General features: G+C 48.7%; 1 protein-coding gene across 1 annotated transcript in view; it reads right to left on the bottom strand.

Moving 5' to 3' along the window:
- Positions 1–13,461: 13,461 nt before the first annotated feature.
- The window catches only part of LOC139155137 (vomeronasal type-2 receptor 26-like), a 66,094-nt gene continuing 52,305 nt past the window's right edge, over positions 13,462–27,250 (bottom strand). Inside the window, exon 5 of the mRNA XM_070730221.1 lies at positions 13,462–14,372. Coding sequence (XP_070586322.1) covers positions 13,462–14,372 — 911 coding nt within the window. The remainder of the gene's footprint in view (positions 14,373–27,250) is intronic.

Below are 27,250 nucleotides of genomic sequence, written 5' to 3' on the forward strand. Positions count from 1 at the left end.
ACATATGGAAGAGGATAGACATGAAGTAATATATATAAAGATAATATGTAAAAATAGAGAAGATATATGAAAGGAAGAAAATATATATGATATATGAGAGAAAGGAAAGACAATTGGACAGGGGACGAAAGGCACACTAGTGCACTTATGTACACCCCTTACTGACCTCTTAGGAACCTGGAGAGGTCAATTGTGGATAGTCTAAGAGAGAAATGTTGGGGGTTAGGGGTTGACACTATTGAGTCCAGTAATGAGTTCCACGCTTCGACAACTCGATTGTTAAAGTCATATTTTTTACAGTCAAGTTTGGAGCGGTTAATATTATGTTTGAATCTGTTGCGCGCTCTTGTGTTGTTGCGGTTGAAGCTGAAGTAGTCATTGACCGGTAGGACGTTGCAGCATATGATCTTGTGGGCAATACTTAAATCGTGTTTTAGGCGCTGTAGTTCTAAGCTTTCTAGACCCAGGATTGTTAGTCTATTTTTGTAGGGTATGGCAGCCCAGACCTCTTTGGCACGGCTCTCCTTTTTCCCCTTGCTGCTGCTGCTGCGTGCTCCTCACTTTTTTCCTCTTTCCTCCTTCCTGGCCTCAGACTGATTAGCCTCCAAAGGAAACTGAGCATGCCTGTCTGCCTTTTGCCTGTTCTGCTTTTCTGGCTCTCCAGCCTGATGAAAAGACTCCGAGGGGGGAGGGGCAAGGGCTTCCCGGCTTCATTGACCCCTGTCCTCGCAGCGGGGATGGCTGGGGTGGGCTGCTGCCCGGATGTGAGGAATGCAGTAGGGTAGCAAAAATAGAGCTCCACCCCAGAGCACCTAATTTGCACTGAAAGTTGAAAGAAAATGCATGGCATCCTGCATAAGCCACCCTACAGTGTGGTAGTAACAATTTTGGTAGCCCTTCACTGGCCGGGAGGAACCGCTGCGCAGCAGGGGGTCCCAGCAGATGGGAGGCTATGGGGTGGGTCCCCTGACCCCCAGGATGGAATCCCATCTTTAGGGGGTTTTCCCAGCATTGGCAGAAAAGTCCTTTCCTTGAACAATCCAGGCTGTCCCTGCAGGATCTCGGAGTAAAAGAATCTCATGGAACCAGCCAGGGATCCCTCCTGAGAGGGAGGAGGAGGGGCCAAGGTTCTCCTCTTCCCCACTGAAGATCAGGGCTGCCTGGAGCCGTTCCCATTCAATAGGTCTGTGGGGCGGGGGGGGGGAGAGAAAGGCTGGCTCCAACTCCAGCCTCCAAGAAATCTCCTGGACCATAAAACCCATCACTCCCTGTTCAGGCCAGCCTCCTCCCCGGAAGAATCCACAAATGGGGGGGAAGGGCGGTCAGTCTCTTTTAGGGCATTCGGGACTCCACCGCCAAGAGTCTCTGCCAAAGGGGGCGACCCAGAAAGGCCCCTTGTTGACCCCCCCTGCCGCCCCCAGTAAAAAGCCCCCAGCAGTACCTGCACGCCAAGTCTCCCCAGCACTTCAGCGAAGGGAAAAGTAATTGCCTGCCTCCCCCAGCTGGCCGCTCCCTGTGTATTCGCTCCCATCTCCTCAGGACTGACAGAAGCTTCCGAGCCTCGCGCGCAGAACGGCAGTTTCAGAGGACCAACGGAACATACGCGAGATAATATTTCCCCACAGTAGCTCCTGGATGGGAGGGGCAGTAATTGCACGTGGGAGGACCTTTTGCAAGAAAGGCAGGAAGCCGGAATTTCTTTCACCTCTAGGACTTCACAACTCTCTGGCCTTAACCCTTGCGCTGCGGCTCCATCAGACATAGATGATGCAGACTCTGTCCGTGAACTCCCCGGTGTCAATTGGCGTTGGGCCTTTCTCGGGAGCCGAAATGAACCCCTTGGTGACCCGTCAGATCTCAGCCCCACTTGGATTGCAGTGCCAAAGAGGCAAAGTCCTGTCTCTCTCTTGCCTCCGGCTCGCAAGGGGAGCTGCCATGGCCGTGGCCGACCACCAGGGGGCTCCTTCCACAGGCAATGCTGCCCTGGCAGCTCTTTAGCCTCAAAGAGGAGCTGAGCATGCGCATCTGCCTTTTGCCCATCTCTGCTCCTTTTGCTCTCCATCCTGATGAAAAGGCATGGAGGGGGGAGGGGAGGAAAGACTTCCCCGGCGTCCGTCCCTTTCCCCCACCCTTTGCATGGATACACCCCCTCCTCCCCAGTCAAGAGGTTGCAAGGGGGTCTGGCCGGAAGGGAGGCGCAGGGGTCCCACCAGATGGCAGGCAGCCATGGGAGGGAGGGGGAGGGCTTGCAAGGAGGGGGGGCTTCCTATCTCCTCCGAGCCCCAATCGCAGCCAGCACAAGAATTTCTTTCCTTTGGGGCTTCTTTCCCACTTGGTGTCAGGAATGTTTAGATGCTCTTCGGGAGCCCAGGAAGGAACCCACCCTTTATATGGGGTCTCCAAGCATCGCCAAGCAAAGGGGGGGGGCTGTCTCCCCTCCCTCCAATCCGGGATTTCCCTCCAGGAAATAAGCTGCTGGCAGCATTGCTGGGGCTTCCCTGTAGGGGGCTGGCGGGGGGGGCGTTTGGGGACCCCTCCTGGGAGGGAGAGAGATACAAGCCTCCCCCCTCCTGGTTTTATGCGTTTGTTTGTGTGGTTGTCTATCTGGGAATCCCCTGTTCGCAAGACGAAGACGTGGGTGGGGTATTGTTGATGTGGTGTTGTGGTTGCATGTTGCATGTGGGTGAAGGAGAGCAGTGGCGAGGGAGGAGGAGGAAGAAGAGGAGGAGGGGGTGGGGGTTTAAAGCCGGGAGGGAACCAAAGGGAACGAGAGAGCAGCAGGCGAGGGACAGGCAAAGCGCCCGAGAAAGTTAGTGATGTATATAGCACATAAAGTGAAAGGTGGATACATTTAGACAAGATGTTATGGGAGAGATAATTGTAATGGGTTGGAATTTAATGAATTGAATATAGATAAGGTAACGAATAAGTGTTGTAGATACACAGAAAATATACCAATACGTAATACTGCTAAATGAATATGTCTTGTTGCTGTCTTTTGAAAGTTTGTTTTGTACATGTGTATATTTGTATTTATGTTTTTTGAAACTGTTCAATAATTATTTTTAAAAAGAGGGAGAGTCAGAAGCTGAAAGAGACCTCGGAGAGTCCCAGGCAAAGTCTGTGGAATGAATAGAAAAAACAGGAGTGAAAGGCCTTGGGAAGATCTGGGGCTAAATGACTTGGGGAGGGAGAGAGAAGGAGAGAGAGGGGGGGGGAGGAAAGGAGGGAGGGAAGAGAAAAATACAGGGAAGGGAGGAGTGGTGGAATTTAGCTGGTTCTCCCTGGTTCAGGAGGTTGGGAGTTCAATCCTAGGTAGAGGCAGATGTTGCTTGGACAGAGGGTTGGACTACCGTGTTTCCCCGATAGTAAGACCCCCCCGATTGTAAGACATATGGGGGGTTTCAGGGGGGTCGGCTTATATAAGCCATACCCCGAAAGTAAGACATATGTCTTACTTTCGGGGAAACACGGTACTAAAAGCGAGGGAGCAGTTCGCAGCGCCCTGGCGGCGGTTCCCTCCGCTTTGACGGCGCTGGTCCGCTCGCTCGTCCCCGCAACCGACCCACATTTCCGGGTTGGCGAGCCTGGATTGTTTTTCCTGCGAGCGCTGGTCCCCGCTAAGCCTTCGCTTAGCGGGGACCAGCGCTCGCAGGAAAAACAATCCAGGCTGAGTGAGGCTTCGGACCAGCGCCGTCCTTCGCCTCACATTTCCGGGTTGGCGAGCCTGGATTGTTTTTCCTGCGAGCGCTGGTCCCCGCTAAGCCTTCGCTTAGTGGGGACCAGCGCTCGCAGGAAAAACAATCCAGGCTGAGTGAGGCTTCGGACCAGCGCCGTCCTTCGCCTCACATTTCCGGGTTGGCGAGCCTGGATTGTTTTTCCTGCGAGCGCTGGTCCCCGCTAAGCCTTCGCTTAGCGGGGACCAGCGCTCGCAGGAAAAACAATCCAGGCTGAGTGAGGCTTCGGACCAGCGCCGTCCTTCGCCTCACATTTCCGGGTTGGCGAGCCTGGATTGTTTTTCCTGCGAGCGCTGGTCCCCGCTAAGCCTTCGCTTAGCGGGGACCAGCGCTCGCAGGAAAAACAATCCAGGCTGAGTGAGGCTTCGGACCAGCGCCGTCCTTCGCCTCACATTTCCGGGTTGGCGAGCCTGGATTGTTTTTCCTGCGAGCGCTGGTCCCCGCTAAGCCTTCGCTTAGCGGGGACCAGCGCTCGCAGGAAAAACAATCCAGGCTCGCCAACCCGGAAATGCGAGGCGAAGGACGGCGCTGGTCCGAAGTTGTAGAAGCGAGCCGAGCGGGCAGCCGGAGCTGCGCCCTCCTTCGCCCGCCTCCTTTCCGGCAGGCAGGTGGGGCTGCCCAACTGCGCAGAGCGGCTCCTCCCCTCCAGACGCGTGTCGGGGAAGCGGGTCGGTTGCGGGAACGAGCGAGCGGACCAGCGCCGTCAAAGCGGAGAGAACCGAGCAGATCAGCTGCTGGGCGGCCTCCCTGGGTCTTCCCGACTTCACCCTGTCAATTTGGTTAGTGGAGGCGGGAAACGGCAGGGGGGGGGTATGTAAGACATACCCCGAAAGTAAGACCTAGTGGGGCTTTTGCGGGTAAAAAGATAGTAAGACACTGTCTTACTATCGGGGAAACACGGTAGATGACCTGCAAGGTCCCTTCCAACTCTGTTGATGCGTTCATCTGAACTGGCTGAGTTGCCTGGGCCTGGCCCCTCCTTCTGGCCTCCCTTGCCTGGCCCTGCCCTGCCTCCCCCCTCCCCCTCCTCAGGGTCCCAACCCCCCAGGAAAACAATATGTCTCAAAAATCCTGTGAATCCCTTTGGCTCAGGCCCGGGGATTCCCCGCCGGTTCCCTCTGTGTGCCAAGCGAAGGAATTGTAGAAAGGTAGCTGAGCCCTGAATGGGGCTTCTTCGAAGTTAGGAATTGTGAGCATCCAGAAAGGAGGAGGACCAATAAGAATTCTCTCTTCTGTAGCGTTAACGGTCTCCGGGCAGACTCTCCCTCGACTTCATTACCTGGAGGAGAGAGTCCCGCCCACAGAAGAAGCCCCAGTTGGTTCTTCGTGCCAAGATTCCCCCTCCCTCCCCCCTCCCAGTTTCCCCGCTTCTCTCTCTCCTCCTTCAGGTGAAGCCACAAAGGACTCTGCCCAGAAACCGATGACGCTCAAGCAGGGAGAATGCCCATTGGTGCTGCCCTTCGTTCTGGCCCCTCCCACCTCCAACGGCAGAGATAAACGTTTCCTCGCGACACACACCCCCCCCCCGCCCCACGCAGAACCGCGGATTCTTCCTCTGGAGCTGGAAGCATCTGGCTGCACACACACACACACGCACGCACAGAAAGACATGTACCCCCCCCAGTGAAATTTTCATAATTCATCCTAAAACATTTGTATTATCATGGCATAAAATAGAAAATAAAAGTAGTAAAGAAACGAGAAAGGGGGGAAAGAGGGAGGCGGAAACGTGTGGAAAAAAGGGGACAAGTAAAGAAAGGGGAAAGAGAAAGAGAAACGAAAGGAAGATAGAAGGAGAGAAAGGGAATCCCTTTGGCTCAGGCAGTGGGATTCCCCGCCGGTTCCCCCTCTGGGCAAAGCAAAGGGATCACGAAAAGGCTGCCCAGCCCCGAATGGGGCTTCAGGCGACGCCCGGCCGGGGAAACGAGAAAGGCTGCCTACAACCAGCCAGGCCAGTTGTGCCAGGAACCCCCGAAGCCCCCGGGGCTCTTTTGGGAGGGATGGAGAGAATGCAGCCGCTCAGCCCCAGAAACGGAGGGGCTGCATGAGGGGGGGGGGGGGCTTTGCCTCGAACTTCGGAATTGGGAGGGCTCAGAAAAGCGGAAGGACCAATGGGAATCCCCCTTTCTTTAGCGTCATCGGTCTCCGGGCAGAGTCTCCCTGGAGTTCACCCGAGGGAGGAGACTTCAGGGGCAGAGAGAGGGGGGGAGGGAGGGGGAGGGAAGGGGGATATTCTCAGTGTTGGGGGGCTCAGCTGAAGGGGGGTCATGGCAGCCCTGGAGGGGAGGGTGGACTTCCTCCTGCCCTCCCCCCATCCATCCATCATGCAGGGGGGCTGCAGTGGATGACTGAAGGGGAGACTCAGCCCCACAGCCAGGGGGGACTTGGGGGGTCTCAGAGGGCTGACTGAGGAGTCCCCGGCAGTGGTGGGATTCCAAGAATTGAACAACCGGTTCTGTGCCCTAATGAGGATTTTAAGTATAAAAAACCCAATATTAAGTCTTATTTGGGGGGAATGTCTGACTTTATAGCAGGTGGGGGGGGCACAGAGGGAGGCTGCATAGAATTCAGCACTTGGCGCCCAGATTTCTTCTGTTTCTGTACATTTGACTCATAGCACGGACAGTAGAAACCTTATGATCTGTGGTATGTTTGTGTGTGTGTTTGGTTTTTATAATAAGGGGTTTTAGTTGTTTTATTAAATTATATTGTTACATGTTGTGAGCCGCCCCAAGGCTGTGGAGAGGGGCGGCATACAAATCCCAATAATAATAATAATAATAATAATAATAATAATAATAATAATAAGATTTAAGAGTATCAGGATGAGGATGGTGTGTATTTTATATAGTTGGTCCTGAGAGCATCAACCAGGCAGGGCAACTGTGTAGTGTTGAAAAATGAATAAAAGTAGTAGTAGTAGTAGTAGTAGTAATAACAACAACAATAACAACAACAATAATTATTATTGTTGTTGTTGTTGTTGTTATTATTATTATTATTATTATTTATTAGATTTGTATGCCGCCCCTCTCCAAAGACTCGGGGCGGCTCACAACACTTTGGGTGGCTCACTAGCCAATAAGAGACTCATTATCATCTGAAGCATTAAAAAAATTCTGTAATTCCCTTAGTAACCAGGACATCGCATGAAAAAAGCAGTTAGTGGTAGTCCTCTACTTATGACCACAACTGAAACCAACATTTCTGTTGTTTTAGGAGATATTTGTTAATATCCCTCCTTCCCTCTCCCCCCTCCTCCTTCTCTCCCCACCCCCAAGTCATTTAGCCCAAGGTCTTTCCTGGGTCTTTCACTCCCCATTTTTTTTTCTATTCATTCCACAGACTTTGCCTGGGACTCTCCGAGTGTCTCTTTCAGCTTCTGACTCTCCATCTTGAAAGACCCACAGTGGCTGGAGGGTCTCTGAGGGAACACCCCCCAGCATCTCCCCACAGCTGGATCAAAGGTTGTGACATAACACCAAAGGTCAGGAAACCTTTCCTGGGCTGATGGTGGACTGGGCTCCATGGGGTCATCCATCAGGGCTCCCTCGGAGGGTCTGCCCAGCTTTTGAGGGGAAGCAATGCAGCAGGAGCCCCCACCTCATTGAAGGAGCTGAGGAAGATCCTGGCAAGGAAGCAGATCTGAAGAGAGGACCCTTCGGAGAATGGGACTCCATGAAAAGTCTCCAGAAAGAGAAGAGAAAAAGAAAACAGGAGACAGCAAGAGAAGGAAGAAGGGGCTCTTGCCGGTGCCGGGAGATTGCCTGGCACACCCATCCACTGGCTCTTTGGGCAGGGGCACTTTCTCCCTCCCCCCCCCAGCCCCCATCATCCCGGAGGCCAGCACAGCTCCATAAGTTCCTGCCCTGACGCTTCCCAGCCCACAAAGATCCTGGAGCTGAACTGGGAAGGCACAGAAAAAGCAGCTCCTTGTTAAAGCGGGGGGGGGGGGAGCCGAGGGAAGGAGACAAGAGCCTGTTGCAGTATAGCATAAATGTTAGAAATAGGATTTATAAATCTGGACCTCTAGCATAAAGAATACTCTACTCATCTTGATTCTATAACCCAGGACAAAGAAGGGCACTAATCTGCCTAATCTGCATTCCTGGCAATCACTACAGGGAAACAAAAGGGGCTGAAATAAACATCTCACAATAAACAAAGTTTTCACCACTCCAGACAGAATGTTATAGGATCAAAGGTGGTGGGGGAGATTTACATTGCCTGAAGCAAACATCAGGACGACAGAGTAATTAAGGAAGATTAGTGAGATAAGAAGATTTTAGAGAAATTAGGTGTGAGGAACATCTGCTCTTGGGGAGAGTTTTCCAGGAAATTGTTTCTTGTTATCTATGGGAAAGGAAGAACTCAAAAGAAACGTTTGAAGTTGTGTTGTTGGATGTATCATTTGACATGTATATGTAATTATCCCCCATTTCCTTATGTTCCTAAATAAAAAGGGGTACATGGCTCTACACCATGTCACTTCACCCAGAGAGAGAATGTGTCCAGGTTTTTCTTTCTAGGATTCACGTTCATGGGTGACCCCACACGGCTGGGTTGCACTTAGCCCCTTTTGAGGACAAAGCCCTCACTAGGGACTTTGACAGCATCCACAAGAGCCAAAGATTGTTTTGCTTCGGGGGCTTCAGGAAAGCTTCCCTGAAGCATCCAGAGGGAGAAACGGCTATTGGCCAGCGCACGCCTGTGTCTGGAGCTGACATGGGGCAACTCTGGCAATCTCACAGTACTTACCAGAGTTTATAAAACTTTCACCAGACCCATTATAGAATACAGCTCATCTGTTTGGAACCCATGTGGTATTTCTGACATTAATACCCTCTAAAATGTCCAGAGATACTTCACCAGAAGAGCCCTTCACTCCTCTACCCATAACAGAACACCCTACAAAACCAGACTTACAATCCTGGGTCCAGAAAGCTTAGAACTAAGATGCCTCAAACATGATCTAAGTATTGCCCACAAGATCATATGCTGCAACGTCCTGCCTCTCAAAGACTACTTCAGCTTCAACCATAACAACACAAGAACCCACAACAGATTAACGTTTAATATTAACCACTCCAAACTTGACTGTAAAAACTACGACTTTAGTAATCAAGTTGTCAAAGCGTGGAATTCACTACCGGACTCTGTAGTATCATCCCATAACCCCCAACACTTTACCCTTAGACTATCCATGGTTGACCTCACCAAATTCCTAAGTGCTCCAGAGTGCCTACCGTCCCCTGTCCTATTGTCTCTCCTATATTTCATATATCTTGTCTTCTATACCTATATCTTTTTCTGCTATTCTTTCGTAGTTATGTTTCACTCCTTTATTTTCTCCTCTATTCCCCCTTTAATACATTCTACCTCATTATAATCCGTTGTGTATTATTGTGTATTGGACAAAACAAACAAACAAATAAATAAATGCTTTGCATGCCCTCCGATATGGCTCTGTATGCCACCTGTGCCATAGGTTTGCCATCCCAGTTCTAGGTGATCTGACACATTCCTCATTGGAGTAGAGCAGCAAGATGCCCCTTCAAACAACATACTTATCATGAGTACATTAACAGTACTGCTTTGGACAGATTTGTAAATACATCCTGATCAGTAAACGGGGAAAGTTTTTTCTCTTCCTGATGTCAGTCTAGGGCTGTGCAACCTTGACAAATGGCTCTTTATAGAAAGATCTGAGTCACCTCAGTTTGTAAACTCAGTCTCCCCTCTTGCTCCCCACCACCATTGGGTAAACAGCTGGATTCTGTGGTGGGCAGTGGAACAGGGCCCCATGCAACGTTTGAAAGACAACACAGTAAGGATTCAGGCCCAGCTACAGCACAGAAACTGCTTTGGTCACATTGATGGATGATCTCTGGCGGGCCCGGGACAGGGGTTTATCCTCTGTCCTGGTGCTTCTTGACCTCTCAGCGGCTTTCGATACCATCGACCATGGTATCCTTCTGCGCCGGCTGGAGGGGTTGGGAGTGGGAGGCACTGTTCTTCAGTGGTTCTCCTCCTACCTCTCTGGTCGGTCACAGTTGGTGTTAGTGGGGGGTCAGAGGTCGACTTCTAGGTTACTCCCTTGAGGGGTGCCTCAGGGGTTGGTCCTCTCCCCCTGCTGTTTAATATCTACATGAAACCACTGGGCGAGATCATCCAACGGGTGAGGTATCATCAGTACGCTGATGATACCCAGCTTTACATCTCCACCCCATGTCCAGTCAGCGAAGCAGTGGAAGTGATGTGCTGGTGCACATCACGGCTGCCATTGTGGAGGCTGTTGGGGTCTGGATGGGTGTCAACAGACTCAAATTCAACCCTGATAAGACGGAGTGGCTGTGGGTTTTGCCTCCCAAGGACAATTCCATCTGTCCATAATTACTGACCCCCTCAGAGAGGGTTCACAACTTGGGAGTCCTCCTCAATCCACAGCTAACATTAGAAAGCCATCTTTCAGCTGTGGTGAGGGGGACGTTTGCCCAGGTTCCCCTTGTGCACCAGTTGCGGCCCTATTTGGACCGGGAGTCTCTGCTCACAGTCTCTGCTCCTGCCCTCATCACCTTGAGGTTCAACTACTGTAACGGTCTCTACATGGGGCTACCTTTGAAGAGTGTTCGAAAACTTCAGATCGTGCAAAATGCAGCTGCGAAAGCAATCATGGGCTTCCCTAGGTATGCCCATGTTACATCAACACTCCGCAGTCTGCATTGGTTGCCGATCAGTTTCCGGTCACAATTCAAAGTGTAGGTTATGACCTATAAAGCCCTTCATGGCATCGGGCCAGAATATCTCCGAGACCGCCTTCTGCCGCACGAATCCCAGCGACCGGTTAGGTCCCACAGAGTTGGCCTTCTCTGGGTCCTGTCGACTAAACAATGTCATCTGGCAGGACCCAGGGGAAGAGCCTTCTCTGTGGCGGTCCCAACCCTCTGGAACCAGCTCCTCCCCGGAGCTTAGAACTGACCCACCCTCCTTGTCTTTCGTAAACTTCTTAAAACCCACCTTTACCGCCAAGCATGGGGGAAGTGAGACATCTCCCCCGGGCCATACAGTTTATGAATGGTATGTTTGAGTGTATGTTTTCTTTTAATAAGGGTTTTAATGATCTTAATTATTAGATTTCTCATATACTGTTTATTATTGTGAGCCGCCCCGAGTCTATGGAGAGGGGCACCATACAAATCTAATAAATAAATAAATAGATAGATAAACACACACAAAGGCTTCCCAAGAGGCCACTTCCAGTTTGGGGACACAACTGGGTGGGTGCAATGCCCTGCTTGAAGAGAGGGTGGGCTGTTCAGGACTCTAAGATTACTTTTAGGACCGCCTTCTGCCACAGGAGTCCCAGCGACTGGTTATGTCCCACAGAGTCGGCCTTCTCTAGGTCCTGTCAACTAGACAGTGTCGCTTGGTGGGACCTAGAGGAAGAGCCTTCTCTGTGGGGGCCCCTGCCCTCTGGATTCAGCTCCCCCTGGAGATTCTTACTGCCCCCCCTCACCTTTCGTAAGAGTCTAAAGACTCATTTACGCCATCAGGCTTGAGGCTATTTAGACTCTAGCAATTTTATTTTTAACAGGGGCAATTGGAACCTTATTTAAACCACGCTAATGGCCTTTTAGGCTTCCTCCACATGAGCAGGAGTTCACTTTTTGAATAGTAAGAACTATATGTCATGGGAGGGGGGCGATCAGGATTTTAGAGATGCTTAGGTGGGACATGGGCAAAAAATGGTTGGGAACCTCTGCTCTAGAGCCTGGGGAGGGTGAAAAACAGGTCTACTGGACCCACCAAAAGTTGGGAATCAGGCCATTGGAAGGGGAGCAGAGAAAATCCTTTAGGCAGATATTGTAGAGTGGAAAATTAAAGCACCTGGAAACTTCTACTTTATTTCTCTGCTTGAAAGAAAAAACCACAGTGGAAATTTCATTAGAAACTTTATTTTTAAATTTTAATTTTTTTTAAAATTTTGCTGTGAAGTACAGAAACAAAAAATAATAATCCCAAATTGAAATCCCAAACAGCTGTTCTGCTGAACCCTTTCTGCAATTTTTTTTAAAAAGAAAGAATTCTGTAAGATTTCCCTTCCAAGCTGACGACCGATCAAACATGGCATTTCACATCCTTCTGGCATTCTCACAGAATCAGGCAACTAGGCTGGTATTTGGTTCCAAGAGCTTCCTCCTGACCTCCTGACCTCTTTTCCTACTCATTTTCTCCCACAAACATTTTAGCTGCTGTCAAGAGGAACAAGTGCCCACATTATTTTCTATAAGCTTCCACATTCAGTGGCTGTTGCTGAACAGCTGAATTCCTCTGAATTTTACAGAGATCTCTTTAGCAAGTGTTGTGAGTGCTCCTTGTCCACCTCTGGCAATGTCAGATTCTGAGGAGGGTGAGCCAGGCCTCTCTGGATACCCTGGGACAGTGGGGGTTGCCAGCTGATGTAGAGAATGAGAGTGAGGGAGAAAGTGACCTGCATAAACCTGAGGAGCCACCAGAGGGCGTTGATGTACCAATGGGGGAGTGGTCTCAGTTGGAGGGTGAAGAAGACATTAGAGGGGATAATTCACTCTTAGATGCCAGATATCAGAGGTTTCTGAGAAGACAACAGGACTTCAGGAAACAAGCTTGCATTTTTACCTCTTAGGGGGTTGATGCCAATCCCAGCCATTATAAAAGCAAAGGATCTTGGGAAATTCGGGGTGGGGTTTCAATGTCACTTCATGGAAGCTGTGTTAGAGTTGGGGTGTTTGAAAATGCCCCCCTGAAACCTGATTGCTGCCTTGCTAAAAACTCTTTGCCGGACACTGATGACTGATAGAACCTGGTGAGCTGATTTCTCTCCTCTATGATGAATTTCCCTTTCTAATTGCAATGGAATGCCATTAGACCGAAGATGGCACCTTTCCCAGAATTTTATCTGCTTTTCTCCTCAGAAACAAAAAATACTCCAACATTCTATAGAGGTGGCCTCATTTTCTCTTGTAATAATCCTTCAATTGTTCTCTCTATGCATCACTCTATGCATGCGTGGATCTGTCATAAGTTGTTGTTCAGAATCCAAGGATGATTATGATGATTGATCTCCTCCTGGGCTGTCTGCCAAACTCCCCCCTTCCCTGCTACCCACACTTTCTTCGTCAGAGGAGCCTTCATCGGGAGATTCTATCGGGAGCAAAACAGACGTATGGCATGTGGATGTTTTCCCCACATCCACCTCCATATTCCCCCACATCCACCTCCACATTCCTTGGGGAAGGAGCTGGGCCAGAGCCAACCACAACACCTTCAGTGACATTTTATTCAGATGTGGATGTTTTCCCCACACCCACCTCCATATTCCCCCACATCCACCTCCACATTCCTTGGGGAAGGAGCTGGGCCAGAGCCAACCACAACACCTTCAGTGACATTTTATTCAGATGGCTTTCTGCTTTATACTGAATTTCATAATAAAGAGTGTGATTTTAAACTTAAATAGTGGAGTTTTAGTAGGTGGTTTCACTCTGAAAGCCCAGGAATAGAACAAGATTTATTGCATTTATTCAAGATTTATTGAAAGAGGATGGAGCTGCAAGAATTCCCATGGTTCAATAATTTCCCACTTTGAAACATAGGGTTTTCTTTGACTCCTGCATACCATCTAAATGGAAATGAAATGAAACTCACATTAACAATTTTCCCAATATCATAATGGTGTTATATATCATGTTTTTACATTTGTTCTGGCTGTGAGATGCTCCTTTGTGTTCAGGTCTGGCCTCAAAAGGATAATGTAGCACTTAGGGATGAAGATGCAACCTAGCAGACCAGCACTTGAGGCCAGGATGGAGAAGACCTGAACAGCCACCATGTATTTCCCTTTGGTGCTCAGGTAGGTGGGCACAAAAGTCACCCAGACACTGCAGAAGACCAGCATGCTGAAGGTGATCAACTTGGCTTCGTTGAAGGCTCCAGGCAGATTCCTGGCCAGGAAAGCCACCGTGAAGCAGATGGCAGCCAGGAAGCCCATGTAGCTGAGGGTGACGTAGAACATGACAACAGCCCCTTCGTTGCATTGCAGGATGATCTCCCCATGGTGGGAGTGGAGGTCAGAGTCAGGGAAGGGGGGAGAAACTCCCAGCCAGATGGAGCAGATGACAATTTGGACAGCAGAACAAGAAAGGATGGTGGAGTTGGCCAAGCTCTTCCCCAACCATCTCTTCACTTGGTTTCCTGGTTTTGTGGCCAGGAAGGCCAGCACCACCATGATGGTTTTGGCCAAGAGAGAAGAAACAGCAACTGAGAAGATGATGCTGAATGCTGTTTGTCGGAGAAGGCAGGTGGCTTTCCTCGGTCGACTAATGAAGAGAGAAGAAGATAAGAAGCAAAGCAGGAGGGAGACCAGGAGGATGTAGGAGAGGTCCCGGTTGTTGGCTTTGACAATGGGAGTTTCTCGATATTTAATGAAGATGATTAAAACAAGGCCAGTGGTTAGAAAGAAGAGTAGAGCAAAAGAGACCAGGATGATGCCCAAATATTCTTCATAAGACAAGAAAGTTATAACTTTGGGGATACATTGGACTCTGTGCTCATTTGGATATTTGTCATCTGGACACTTGGTGCACTTTTCAGTGTCTGAAAAATAAAAAGCAATATTTTCTTATTTTTTTGTTTAAAATTGCAAGAAATACCGGTTTTGGATAAAACCTAATTCCAGGAACATTTTCCAATATGTATTTCTAAACAATTTGCTTCAAAAGAACTAAGGATATTTTTTTAAATGTAGCTAGGTTTATAAAGTTGAGGGGAGTCATAGGATGTTAATTATTTTCTGTGTACAGTGATCCCCCGCTCGTTGCGAGGGTTCCGTTCCAGGACCCCCCACAACGAGCGGGTTTTCGCGAAGTAGCGCTGCGGAAGTAAAAACCCCATCTGCGCATGTGCAGATGGTGTTTTTAACTTCCGCAGCGCTAGCGAGGAGCCGAAGATTGGGGGCGGCGCGGCTGTTTTAAAACGTCGCTGCCGACATGGGGGGCTCGCTAGCACCCCCCCGAACCCCCAACCCGGGTTTGGGGGGGTGCTAGCAAGCCCCCCATGTCGGCGGCGACGTTTTAAAACACCCGTGCGGCTTTCCAATGAGTCCCAAAGACAAACGCGGAAGTTTGACGTTTGTCTTCAGGACTCATTGGAAAGCTCCGATCGTTTTAAAGCAGGCGCGCCATTCTCCGCTGACTTCTAAAGCGGGGAAGTTCACCAGGAGTCAGCGGAGAACGGCGTGCCTGCTTTAAAACGATCGGAGCCAGCCGGCTCCGATCGTTTTAAAGCAGGTGCGCCGTTCTCCGCTGACTTCTAAAGCGGGGAAGTTCGCCAGGAGTCAGCGGAGAACGGCGTGCCTGCTTTAAAACGATCGGAGCCGGCCGGCTCCGATCGTTTTAAAGCAGGCGCGCCGTTCTCCGCTGACTTCTAAAGCGGGGAAGTTCGCCAGGAGTCAGCGGAGAACGGCGTGCCTGCTTTAAAACGATCGGAGCCGGCCGGCTCCGATCGTTTTAAAGCAGGCGCGCCGTTCTCCGCTGACTTCTAAAGCGGGGAAGTTCGCCAGGAGTCAGCGGAGAACGGCGCGCCTGCTTTAAAACGATCGGAGCCAGCCGGCTCCAATCGTTTTAAAGCAGGCGCGCCGTTCTCCGCTGACTCCTGGTGAACTTCCCCGCTTTAGGAGTCAGCGGAGAACGGCGCGCCTGCTTTAAAACGATCGGAGCCGGCGGGGCGAAGGGCGAGCGGGTGGGCGAGCGGGTGGCCGGGCGAAGGGTGAAGGGCGGGCGAGCGGGTGCTGGGGGGCTTCGCCCTCCCGCCAGCAAGAGGGGGAAGACCCAGGGAAGCCACCCAGCAGCTGATCTGCCCGGCGCCATCTACGCATGCGTGCCCATAGAAAAAAAGGGCACGCATGCGCAGATGGTGTTTTGACTTCCGGGTTAAAAAATCGCAAATTACCCTGTTCGCAATGGTCGGGGACGCAATAACCGGGGGATCACTGTAATGTGAAAAATCTTCAAAGGAACTTACATTAACAGAGGTTAAAAAGTCTTTTTTTATTTACTTCCTTTTAGATAAGAAATTGTGCAGGTTACAAATAAAGAAAAAAAACAGGTTTGCTCCAATCTACCTTTTAACTTGCACTTTCATGAAAATGTTCTGGATGGATCCAGTTCCACAAAGCCTCCCATTTTCTTCAGTGTCACCCACCTTCCTGAGTGGAGAAGGTCCCCTCCGGACAAGGAACGCAGTCGTAGCAGCAAACTGGCTCTCCTTCTCGAGCCTTCTTGACAAATCCAGGACAACAACTTTCCACACATTTGGACTCAGGGAGAGACTGAACAGAAAATTGAGAATGTGTTAGGAAATATGTTAGGACTCTCCATCCATGGAAAACGGAGGTAAAAATGGATGGAGACAAGTAGCCTCTGGTCTTCCCTGAGGTTAATATGAAATCTCTGACTTCTTCTGAACAGATGTAACAACTGGCAGGTTCTTCATTTAATTCCTCCCTTTTGCTTTTGGAATTTAACATTACAATAAAGTACTTTTTTATTCAATAAAGTCTGGAGGGATGGAATTGCAGGAAAAAAGATTTAAGTATGGTGATACATTCATATTAAAACTGAAGTTTACTGTAAAAGTTTAGGTCACTTTTATTTCATTCAGAGTTTTTTTTATGTAGAATAAAACTGTGATGAAAAAAGACACCACTGACCAGTAAGATCTTGAAAGATTTCCATAAAACATGTCAAAACTGCTTCACTTAGGTTCTGTTTCTTGAAGAACAATGCTATCACTAGTCTAGGACTAGTGCAACTAGTTACTGACGACACCAGACTCAACAACTGCCTAGACCCCATCTTCTGCAACAGTTTACACTCAATTTATGGACTCCAAGTAAGAGAACCCTTTTCTAACAGTGACCACAGCACAAGAGACTTTTACCTCAATGTACATCCTCTCATAAACAACCCCAAAGGCAGGACAACCAATTTCAACTTTAAAAAGGCCAACTATGAGAACATAGAATCTGACCTCTCATCTCTTGATTGGAACACAATACTCTCTGGCTGTATCACTGTAGATGACTATTACAATATATTTCTGCTCGAAATCCAAAGAGTCATAAAATTACATGTACCTTCAATATTCACCAAACCCAAGAGAAATAAATTACCCATAAAAATAAGAAAGCTACAATCCAAAAAAAGATTACTTTGGCATAAAAACTAAACAGGCTATATTGCAAACTTTAAAAACTGCTATAAAATTTATGTCATCAAATAAACACTCAATGTACCAACTATCATATAAAACAAGAAGAAAACCTCCTACGCACAAAATCCACTCGTGCCTTCTATAACTTTGTAAACAACAAACTTAAGAACTCTAGATCCATCCCACCACTTATGGGACCAAACGACAAAGAGTATATCAATGAAACAATTACAACCAACCTCTTTAACAACTTCTTCAGCTCTGTCTTTGTGAACAGCAACAGCTCATGCCTATCATTTCCTAGTCGCACCCCAACAAACTTCACTGATCTAACACAAATCAACTTTACCGAAGAAAACGTTAAAAAATCACTACACAACCTCTATGTATCGGACCTGATGGACTATGTGCATACTTCTTTAAAAACAACTCTCCTCAACTCTGGCGGAACCCCTAAGCATAATTTTCAAAATATCATCTACAAGTAGCTCCCTACCTAAACTCTGGTCACTAGCCACAGTCATCCCTATCTTCAAAAAAGGTGACCCTAGCAATGTTGAAAATTATAGACCAATCTCCTTGACCTGAGTCACTTGCAAAGTCATGGAATCCATCATTAACCAATCCATTACACTCCACCTTGAAACAAATAACCTACTTTCCAACAAACAATTCAGTTTCAGGAAAAAAATATCCTGCAACCTGTAACTCTTACACTGCAAAACCATGTGGACTACCCAAATTGACCAGAGTAAATCAATTGATGCAATCTAGATAGACTTTTGCAAAGCCTTTGATTCAGTAGTTCATGACAAACTTCTTATGAAACTAAAATCTTATGGCAACTCAGGACCACTGCACAATTGGATATCAGTGTTCTTGTCAAACAGACAATAGGTGGTCAAAATAGGTAATGCCATATCTAATCATGCTCCAGTTAATAGTGGCATTCCCCAAGGCAGTGTCCTAGGATCCACTCTCTTTATACTCTACATAAATGATCTCTGTGACAATATTACAAGTAATTGTGTACTCTTTGCTGATGATGTTAAACTATTTAATACCTACCCTTCAAAAGGACCTTGACCACGTAGCTGAATGGTCTAACAACTGGCAACTCCAAATCGCATCCAAGAAATGTTCTGTCCTATACATTGGTAAAAAGAATCCAAATGCTAAATACACACTTGGACAAACTGAACTCGTGGAGGACCCTCACTCAGTCAAAGACCTTGGATTACTCATTTCCAATGACCTAAGTGCCAGAGTCTACTGCAAGTTTGTTAGTTTGTGACTAACTTAATTCTACACAGCATCTTCTCTAGAAATACTGATCTACCAACTGGAGCATACAAAACATTTGTCAGACCAATTCTTGAATACAGCTCACCTGTATGGAATCCATACTGCATAACAGATATTAATACAATTGAAGGAGTCCAAAAATACTTCACAAGAAGAGTCCTCCACTCCTCTTCACGCAACAAATTACCTTACTCCTCCAGACTTCAATTCCTACATTTAGAAAATTTACAGCTACACCGCCTCTGAACTGATTTAACCGTTGTTCCTAAAATCATACATCATAATATGCTCCCTGTTAGTGACTACTTCACCTTAAACAACAACACAAGAGCATGCAATAGATACAAACTAAATATAAATTGCTCCAAACTAGACTGCAGAAAATACAATTTCAGCAATAGAGTGGTCAATGCCTGGAATTCACTACCGGACTCTGTTGTTTCCTCCCCTAATCCCAAAACTTTCAACCTTACATTATCTACAAAAGACCTCTCCCCTTTTCTAAGAGGTCTGTAAGGGGCGTGCAAAAGTGCACCTTCATGCCTACCATACCTGTCCTAATATCTTTTAGTCTTTTCTATCTCTACTTTATACTTATATTATGTTAAACATACTACAATACTATATTTTTATGACAAAACAAACAAACAAACAAACATTTGATGACCCCAACTGGCTGGAAGGCCAACCACTCTGGAGACTCTAGGCTAGTGATGGTGAACCATTTTTCATTCGCGTGCCAAAAAGTGGGTGGGGTGGGATGCCAGCATGCCTGATGTGCCCACACCCATTCCCTCCCCCGCTCATGCGCACAGGGGTTTCTGAAGCCTGGTAGGTGAAAGAAATTGCCTAATGGACAAACCAGAAGTTTGGAAAAACATACTTGCGGTTTGACGTTGTGCTGGGTTTTTTGCACTCGGGGCAGGCAGAAGCTGCTGAGAGCAGGAGTTTGGGGGAAATAAAGCTTTCCAAAGTGAAAGCTTTCCTCTCAATTTACTCTCTCGTGCGCATCTGAGGAACGCAATCAATGAAGGGCTACCAAAATTTTTACTACCACACTGTGGGCGTAGCTTATGCATTTTCTTTCAACATCTTCCAGTGCAAATTGGGTGTTATGGGGTGGAGCTCCATTTTCGCTATCCCATTGTGTTTCCCCCATATGGGCAGTAGCCCACCCCTGAATGCAACGGACCTATCGTGCAGCAAGGGGGAGAAGCGGCTTCTGCCTGTACCTTGCTGGACACGTGCCTGTGAGATCAATTGAGAAGCTGTCAAGAGCAGGAGTTTGGGAAAAGAAAGCTTTCGAGAGTGAAAGCTTTCTGTTAGATTCGAAGTAACGAGAGAGACACGTGGTGGCCTGATTTGTATTAATTAGAAATTAATAATAATAATTAATAATAATTTATTAGATTTGTATGCCCCTCTCTGAAGACTCGGGGCGGCTCACAACAATAACAAAAAAACAATATTACACTGGAACAAATCTAATATTGGAAAAGAAAAGACATATAAAACTCCATCATTTAAAACCATACAACACATACATACCAAACATAAAATATAAAAGCCTGGGGGAGGTTTCTCAGTTCCCCCATCCCTGTCGATATAGGTGGGTCTTGAGCAATTTGTGAAAGACAAGGATCTAACCAGTAACGAACTTGCAACAAAGTGTAACAAAGTAACTCGAGGCAAAAGACAAGCCGCGTAGCTGGGTTTCCCTTTTTTTCCTATAGGCGTGGCTTTGACAGCATCTTGAATTTCCCAGCTGCAGCTTAGCCAATCCGCAGCCGGTATGCATATACACTTATTTAACATAATGTATTTACATATTGGCTATTGGCATACTCAGTATTTGCCTACATAACACCCCTCCCCTCATAGTTCCTATTCACCCATCAATCATTTAACCACGTAATGTAATCATCCAATCGGGGTGGCTGTCGACTTTCCCATTTGGACCTGTGCAGTTCAGTTGACTCATCGGTGCCAGAAGAGGAAGTCAGCTCGTTCACAGCTCTGCAGATCTTCACAGGCCAAGCCTGTGTTGATTCTCCCTGTGTCGAGTCAGCGATACCTATGCCGACCTCCTGGGGTCCATGACTCCCCCGCACTGGATCCCTGGGGACGTGCAGGTAAGCAGTCCATTATGTCCATGATTGTTTGCACATCCTGGGGAGGGGGGTGTCAGGTGGAGTTGCTCCCTGTGGGAAGCCAAGGGTCAAAGTGTTTATTTATTGTTTGATTGTCCGTCAATCAAAGGCTGGCTGACTCTAGTCACCTCTGGAGGTGAGCTATATGCGTCCACCATTCTCGCCCATTGTCTAAAGTCATAGTGTAAGGTTTGGGTCCAGTTTTATGTACAACTGTACCTTTTAACCAAGTCACACACACACCATCAAAGTTCTTTGTGCAGACAGTTTCCTCCACCTTAAAGTTACGCTCTAAAATGTTTTTATTTTAGTTTGGTGGTTCATGTATGAGGGGTGAAGCTGGTCTAATTTTGACCTTAATTTCCGTCACATTAGGAGCTCTGCTGGGCTTTTATTTGTCGTAGTGCTAGGGGTTATGTGCTGCATTAGAAGGAATTGGTCTGTTTTTTCTTGCCAATCCCCTGATGTTGAGTGGCACAGAGCTTCTTTGGCTACTCTAACCATTCATTCTACTTGTCCATTACCAGATGGAAAATAAGGTGAAACTAATGCATGCCTAATGCCCAGCTCTGCCAGAAATATTTCTATCTGTCTTGCTGTAAACTGGGGGCTGTTGTCAGACACAATTACATCTGGGTATCCATGTGTGGCAAAAAGTTTCTGCAACACTTTTACGGTTGCCGAAGTGGTTGTTGAACTGATGAGTATTATCTCTACCCACTTAGAATAGGTGTCTACCACTATGAGGAATGATTGAGAGTTGATGGGCCCTGCAAAATCTATGTGCAGTCTTGACCAAGGGCTCCTGGGAGACTCCCACTCTGTTGGTGTTGTCTTTGAAGGGCTTGGTCTAGATTCCTGGCAAGGGTTGCATGTGGCCACCCAATGTTCTATATCTGTATCTAATCCTGGCCACCACAACTGGCTTCTGGCTCACTAAGTGGTTTCATCCTCACTATCCCTGGGTGGTCCTTTGTGTAAGCTATCCATTACTCTTTTCCATAGGCTTGGGGGGTTTTCCAGTCTGTGTCTGCCTGGCTCCCCTCCTTGCCTCCTCTGCCAAAGGCGGAGGCTGCTACTCCCTTCCACGCATGCCTACACACACACACACACACACACACACATGCACAGCAGTTTCCAGAATCTTTTACATGGGGAAAGCCCCAGAAACAGCAGTTCAGGCACAATTTGGAAGGCAAAGAGCTCCGATCCCCCCATATTGCAAAGCCTCCCGATTCCTCTCTCTCTCTCTCTCTCTCTCTCTCTCTCTCTCTCTCTCTCTCTCTCTCTCTCTCTCTCTCTCTCTCTCTGTGACATGTGGAAGGCAACAGCTGCTATGCCAAAGGAGGCACAAAAGTTTGTTTGGCCTTTGACAGAGGAGGGGAGGAAGAGAGCTGAGTGCTGTGAGAGGCAGGAGGGGAGTTAGTGTATTTCTTTTAAAAAATGGACTGGAGCCGTGCAAGAGCTCCAGCCGCCTCTCCTGCACAGCTCTGGTCCATTGGCGAAAGCTTCCGCCGGGCTCTCCTCTGCTTCCCTCCCATCGTCAGAAACAGGTTAGGTAGGATGGGTGGTTGCCGTCAGGTGGTGGTGGCAGGGACACACCTACCTCTCCAATTCCTGCAGGCTGCAGCTGCTCGTCCAGCACCCTGACTTTCTCATTGGCAAGCACAGCCGGCAAACCAGTCAGCAGCTTTTGCAGGTCTGGCAGCTGCTCCTCCCTTTTCTCCTCATTGCGCATGCATCACGGCTCTAGGCTTTCCCCACTTGGGGACCTCAGGCATTGGAAAACAGAGAAAAGACAGCAAAATTTATCTCACCTTATTAAGCAACTTTAGCCGTGAAAGAACACCTTGGATGATAAAAAGTCTCTCCCTTTCCAAATATGCCAGAATCTCTCTCTTGACATCCTTCTTGGGGAGAACCAACCGGCTGTTAATGAACAGATCTGCTTTTATCTCTCCATTTTGGTCCAAGTAGAGACCAAAGTCTGAAATATTCCAATATTCATTCTTCTCCAGAAAGGGATGAAACTAGAATGGGAACATCCATGAATTTGAAACACAGAAATCACTGTTTCTTATCCAACAATAAATCTTTCTTCTACAATTGTCTAATCTCCAAATATGGTTAAATAATACTGCCACTATATTCAAAAGTGAATGAAAAAGTTTGAGAAAAATCTAGTGACAAAATTTATAGAAAATATAATTGACATAATTGGTCAATTATAGAGAAGATTCTAGAGCAGATGACAAATAAAATGAACAGAGAAAAAAAGATGATTCCTAAACACTTTAGAAACCACAGGTTGTTTCCCAGAAAGCATGGGGGTTTATCAAGAAGAAAGGTGTCCAGCTAATCTTCTCCCAGGTCATCCTGATGGAAAATACCTCCAGATGTGCTTATTCTACTTGATGGTAATGCGACATTAACCAAATGTTGCAAATCTTCTTCCCTCTTATCTGATCTTTCCCTAGGCAGCCTCTCTTCTCCTGATCCCTAAAGTCATTCTCAGATACCATTATACTTCCTAAATATCATATTTTTGGAGTATAAGCTGCACTTTCTCCCCCCCCAAAAAGAAGGTGGAAATGTTGGTGCTTCTTATACACCAAATACAGCCATTTTTGCCCTCCCGAAGCCCCACCCATGTGAAAACAGTTGTGCAGAAAGTTTGGGAGGTATGCAGAGTGCTCCTGGGAGTTAGTGGAGGGCAAAAACTTTTTTTCTTACTTACCATATTTTTCGGTGCATAAGACACACCTGTTTACCTTTAAAAAGTGCTTTAAAAATTGGGTGCATCTTATACACTGAATGTTGCTGAGACCTCCTGGCAGCCCACACCTTCCCTCCCAATGGGAGACTGGCAGGAGCTGGCCGATGAGCCCTCCCAGCAGGCTGAAAAGAGGCTCGGGCGAGTGGCTCTGGAACGGGGTGAAGCCACTTGGCTGAGCTGCTTTTCAGCCTGCCGAGAGGGCTCCTCGGCAAATGCTGGCTGGCAGGGGTCCCAGCTGGCAGGGAGAATGCATGCCACCTGAGTTAGCCGGTCCCAGCAGATGCAGCGGTGGCGGTGGCAACTGCTGAGGTGACTTGTCCCCTCGGTTGCCTTTCCATGGCAGGAGTGGAGGTGGTGGTGTTCCAGAGCCTGGACAAGCATGTCTCCCAGGACCTGCCACTGGCCATGGGTTTACTGGTGGCTCTGGCCAAGGATCACCCCCTTGTCTCTCCACCCTCCTTCCCTAGCCCTAAGGGGGCTTCGTGGAAGGAGCCAACTGCACCCTGTCACCTGCCTATTGTGCTTAGATGGGCTCAAAAAGCCCCCTCCCCTCCCTCGCAAACCCGCTGCCCGGCTGAGTCTCTGGATTGCAGCAGGCAGCCCATTTCACCGATCCATCTGCCGGTGCAGCAGTCAACGCCAGGACCGCTTGGCTGGGAGGGGGGCATTTCTGGGCAGGCATAGTGGAGAAGGAGGGGAGCAGTTTGGCCACTTTTGCAGCTGCATGGCTACAAACATTGCCGGGTCGCCTTCCCCTCTTCTTGCCCTCTTGCTGGCCAGCACCTCCTTATACTCATTCGGAGCTTCTCCAGCTGACACATGGTTCTGCCAAGGTGGGAGGGAAACAAGAGAGAGCTGCTGCTGCCTGCCCCCCCCCCCCCAGCAATGCTGAGCTGGAGAAGCTACGAACACGTGATTGAATTATTGCACTATTAACTATATTTTGTATACTCTATATTTCTATTTTTATTAGTGTTTTAACCTTTAATATTAATTGATTTATTTTTTAACTAAATTATCGGGGGGGGGGTTTAAATGATGGATAATTGGGGTGAGTATAGTATGTATGGAGTGAATGATTGATATGGATGGGATGGCTGGGATGGGTGGGATTACAAAATGGATGAGATGAATAGGAGAGATGTAAGTAATATATTTGGCCTACCTGGTGCTGGAGAGGCAGGGGGGGGGCATCTGTCTCTGGGGTGGAAAGGGTTGGAATATCCCAGTGTTGCTGGGGAGAGGCAGATATGACGGGAACCACAGAGCTAGCTGTTCCAGGGGAACGAGGGATCGTTGCTTAATAACAATCCCTTGTTCCGGCTCCGTGAGCTCAACCCTGGGAACTGGTGATGAGCGTAATTCTGGCCCTGGGCTCAGGTTGCTGCTACTCAATGCCAGGTCGGTGGTAAATAAAGCTCTCCTCATCCGGGATTTGATCCTGGAGGAGAAGGCCAACCTGGCATGTGTAACTGAAACCTGGCTGGGCCCAGAGGGAGGAGTTCCTCTCTCTGAAATCTGCCCAGCCGGGTTTCAGATATGGCATCAACCTTGACCCCAGGGAAGGGGGGGGAGGAGTGGCTATTATAGCCAGGGGGAGCCTGTGCCTACGTAGGCTCGTTGCTCCAGAGATTGCAGGTTGCGAGTCCCCCCTGGTAAAGTTGGACTTAGGGGTTCAGGTGGGCTTGTTTCTCACGTACTTGCCTCCCAGCTGCGTGGCACAAGCCCTGCCTGTGCTACTCAAGGAGGTAGCTGGGCTGGAGGTGGGGTTCCCAGACTTATTGTCTTGGGGGACCTCAACCTCCCATCACTCGGCAAATCCTCTGGGCTGGCACAGGAGTTCATGGCCAGAAGTAGTACAGGGTCTGACTCACGAGGGGGGGCATGCACCCGACATGGTATTCCTCTCTGAGCAACTGAGTAAGGATCTGAGACTAAGGGGCGTAGAAGTGTTGCCTTTGTCATGGTAAGACCATTTTCTGCTGTGGCTTGACTTCCTGGCTCCAATCCTCCCCCACAGGGAGGCGAAACCGATTAAGTTGTTCCGCCCCAGGCGCCTGATGGATCCAGAAGGTTGTCAGAAGGCCCTTGGGGTTTTTCCAGATACACTCGTCCACAGTTCAGCAGAGTCTCTGGCTGAGGCCTGGAACAAGGCAGCAGCGGAGGCCCTTGACCGAATTGCGCCACTGCGATCTCTCCGTGGCACTATACCCCGTAGAGCTCCATGGTTCAACGAGGAGCTCCGGGTGTTGAAACGCCAGAAGAGACGTCTAGAGAAGCGATGGAGGAAGAGTAAGTCCGAATCCGATCGAACACTTGTAAGAGCTCATATTAAGACTTACAAAGTGGCGCTTAAGGAGGCAAGATATGCGTATCATGCCGCCTTGATTGCATCAGTGGAATCCCGCCCAACCACCCTGTTTAGGGTAACCCGTTCCCTTCTTAACCAGGGGGGAGTTGGGGAGCCCTTACAGAGTAGTGCCAAGGATTTTAACACATTTTTCGCTGATAAAATCGCTCGGATCCGAGCAGACCTCGACTCCAATTGTAAAACAGAGTCGACTGACAACGAGTCAGTCGAGGTGTCTGGGGCTAAACGCCTTTGTCCATCTGTCTGGGGGGAGTTTGACTTGGTGACACCTGATGAAGTGGACAAGGCCATTGGAGCTGTAAGCTCCGCCACCTGTCTACTGCATCCAGGTCCCTCTTGGTTGGTTTTGGCCAGTCGGGAGGTGACACGGAGCTGGGTCCAGGAGATTGCCAATGCCTCCTTGGGGAGGCGGTCCTTTCCGGCTCCTGATAAGGAGGCACTTGTGCGCCCCCTCCTCAAGAAGCCTTCCCTGGACCCAGCCGTGGTTAATAACTACCGTCCAGTCTCCAACCTTCCCTTTATGGGGAAGGTTGTCGAGAAGGTGGTGGTGCTCCAACTCCAGCGGTCCTTGGAAGAAGCCGATTATCTAGGTCCCCAGCAGTCTGGATTCAGGCCCGGCTACAACATGGAAAGTGCTTTGGTCGCGTTGATGGATGATCTCTGGCAGGCCCGGGACAGGCCTGGTGCTACTTGACCTCTCAGCGGCTTTCGATACTATTGACCATGGTATCCTTCTGCGCCGGCTGGAGGGGTTGGGAGTGGGAGGCACTGTTCTTCAGTGGTTCTCCTCCTACCTCTCCGGTCGGTCGTAGTCGGTGTTAGTAGGGGGTCAGAGGTCGACCTCGAGGTCTCTCTCTTGTGGGGTACCTCAGGGGTCGGTCCTCTCCCCCCTGCTATTTAATATCTACATGAAACCACTGGGTGAGATCATCCAAAGGCATGGGGTGAGGTATCATCAGTATGCCGATGATACCCAATTATACAACTCCACCCCATGTCCAGTCAACAAAGCAGTGGAAGTGATGTGCCGGTGCCTGGAGGCTGTTGGGGCCTGGATGGGTGTCAACAAACTCAAACTCAACCCAGACAAGACAGAGTGGCTGTGGGTCTTGCCTCCCAAGGACAATTCCATCTGTCCATCCATTACCTTGGGGGGAGAATCATTGACCCCCTCAGAGAGGGTCCGCAACTTGGGTGTCCTCCTCAATCCACAGCTCACATTAGAGAAACATCTTTCAGCTGTGGCGAGGGGGGCGTTCGCCCAGGTTCGCCTGGTGCACCAGTTGCGACCCTATTTGGACCGGGAGTCACTGCTCACAGTCACTCATGCCCTTATCACCTCGAGGCTTGACTACTGTAACGCTCTCTGCATGAAAAGTGTTCGGAAACTTCAGATCGTGCAGAATGCAGCTGCGAGAGCAATCATGGGCTTTCCCAAATATGCCCATGCTACAGCAACACTCCGCAGTCTGCATTGGTTACCAATCAGTTTCCGGTCACAATTCAAAGTGTTGGTTATGACCTATAAAGCCCTTCATGGCACCGGACCAGATTACCTCAGGGACCGCCTTCTGCTGCACGAATCCCAGCAACCAGTTAGGTCCCACAGAGTGGGTCTTCTCCGGGTCCTGTCAACCAAACAGTGTCGCTTGGCGGGACC

Source organism: Erythrolamprus reginae (assembly GCF_031021105.1).
Source record: "Erythrolamprus reginae isolate rEryReg1 chromosome 13 unlocalized genomic scaffold, rEryReg1.hap1 SUPER_13_unloc_10, whole genome shotgun sequence".
Classification (NCBI taxonomy): domain Eukaryota; kingdom Metazoa; phylum Chordata; class Lepidosauria; order Squamata; family Dipsadidae; genus Erythrolamprus; species Erythrolamprus reginae.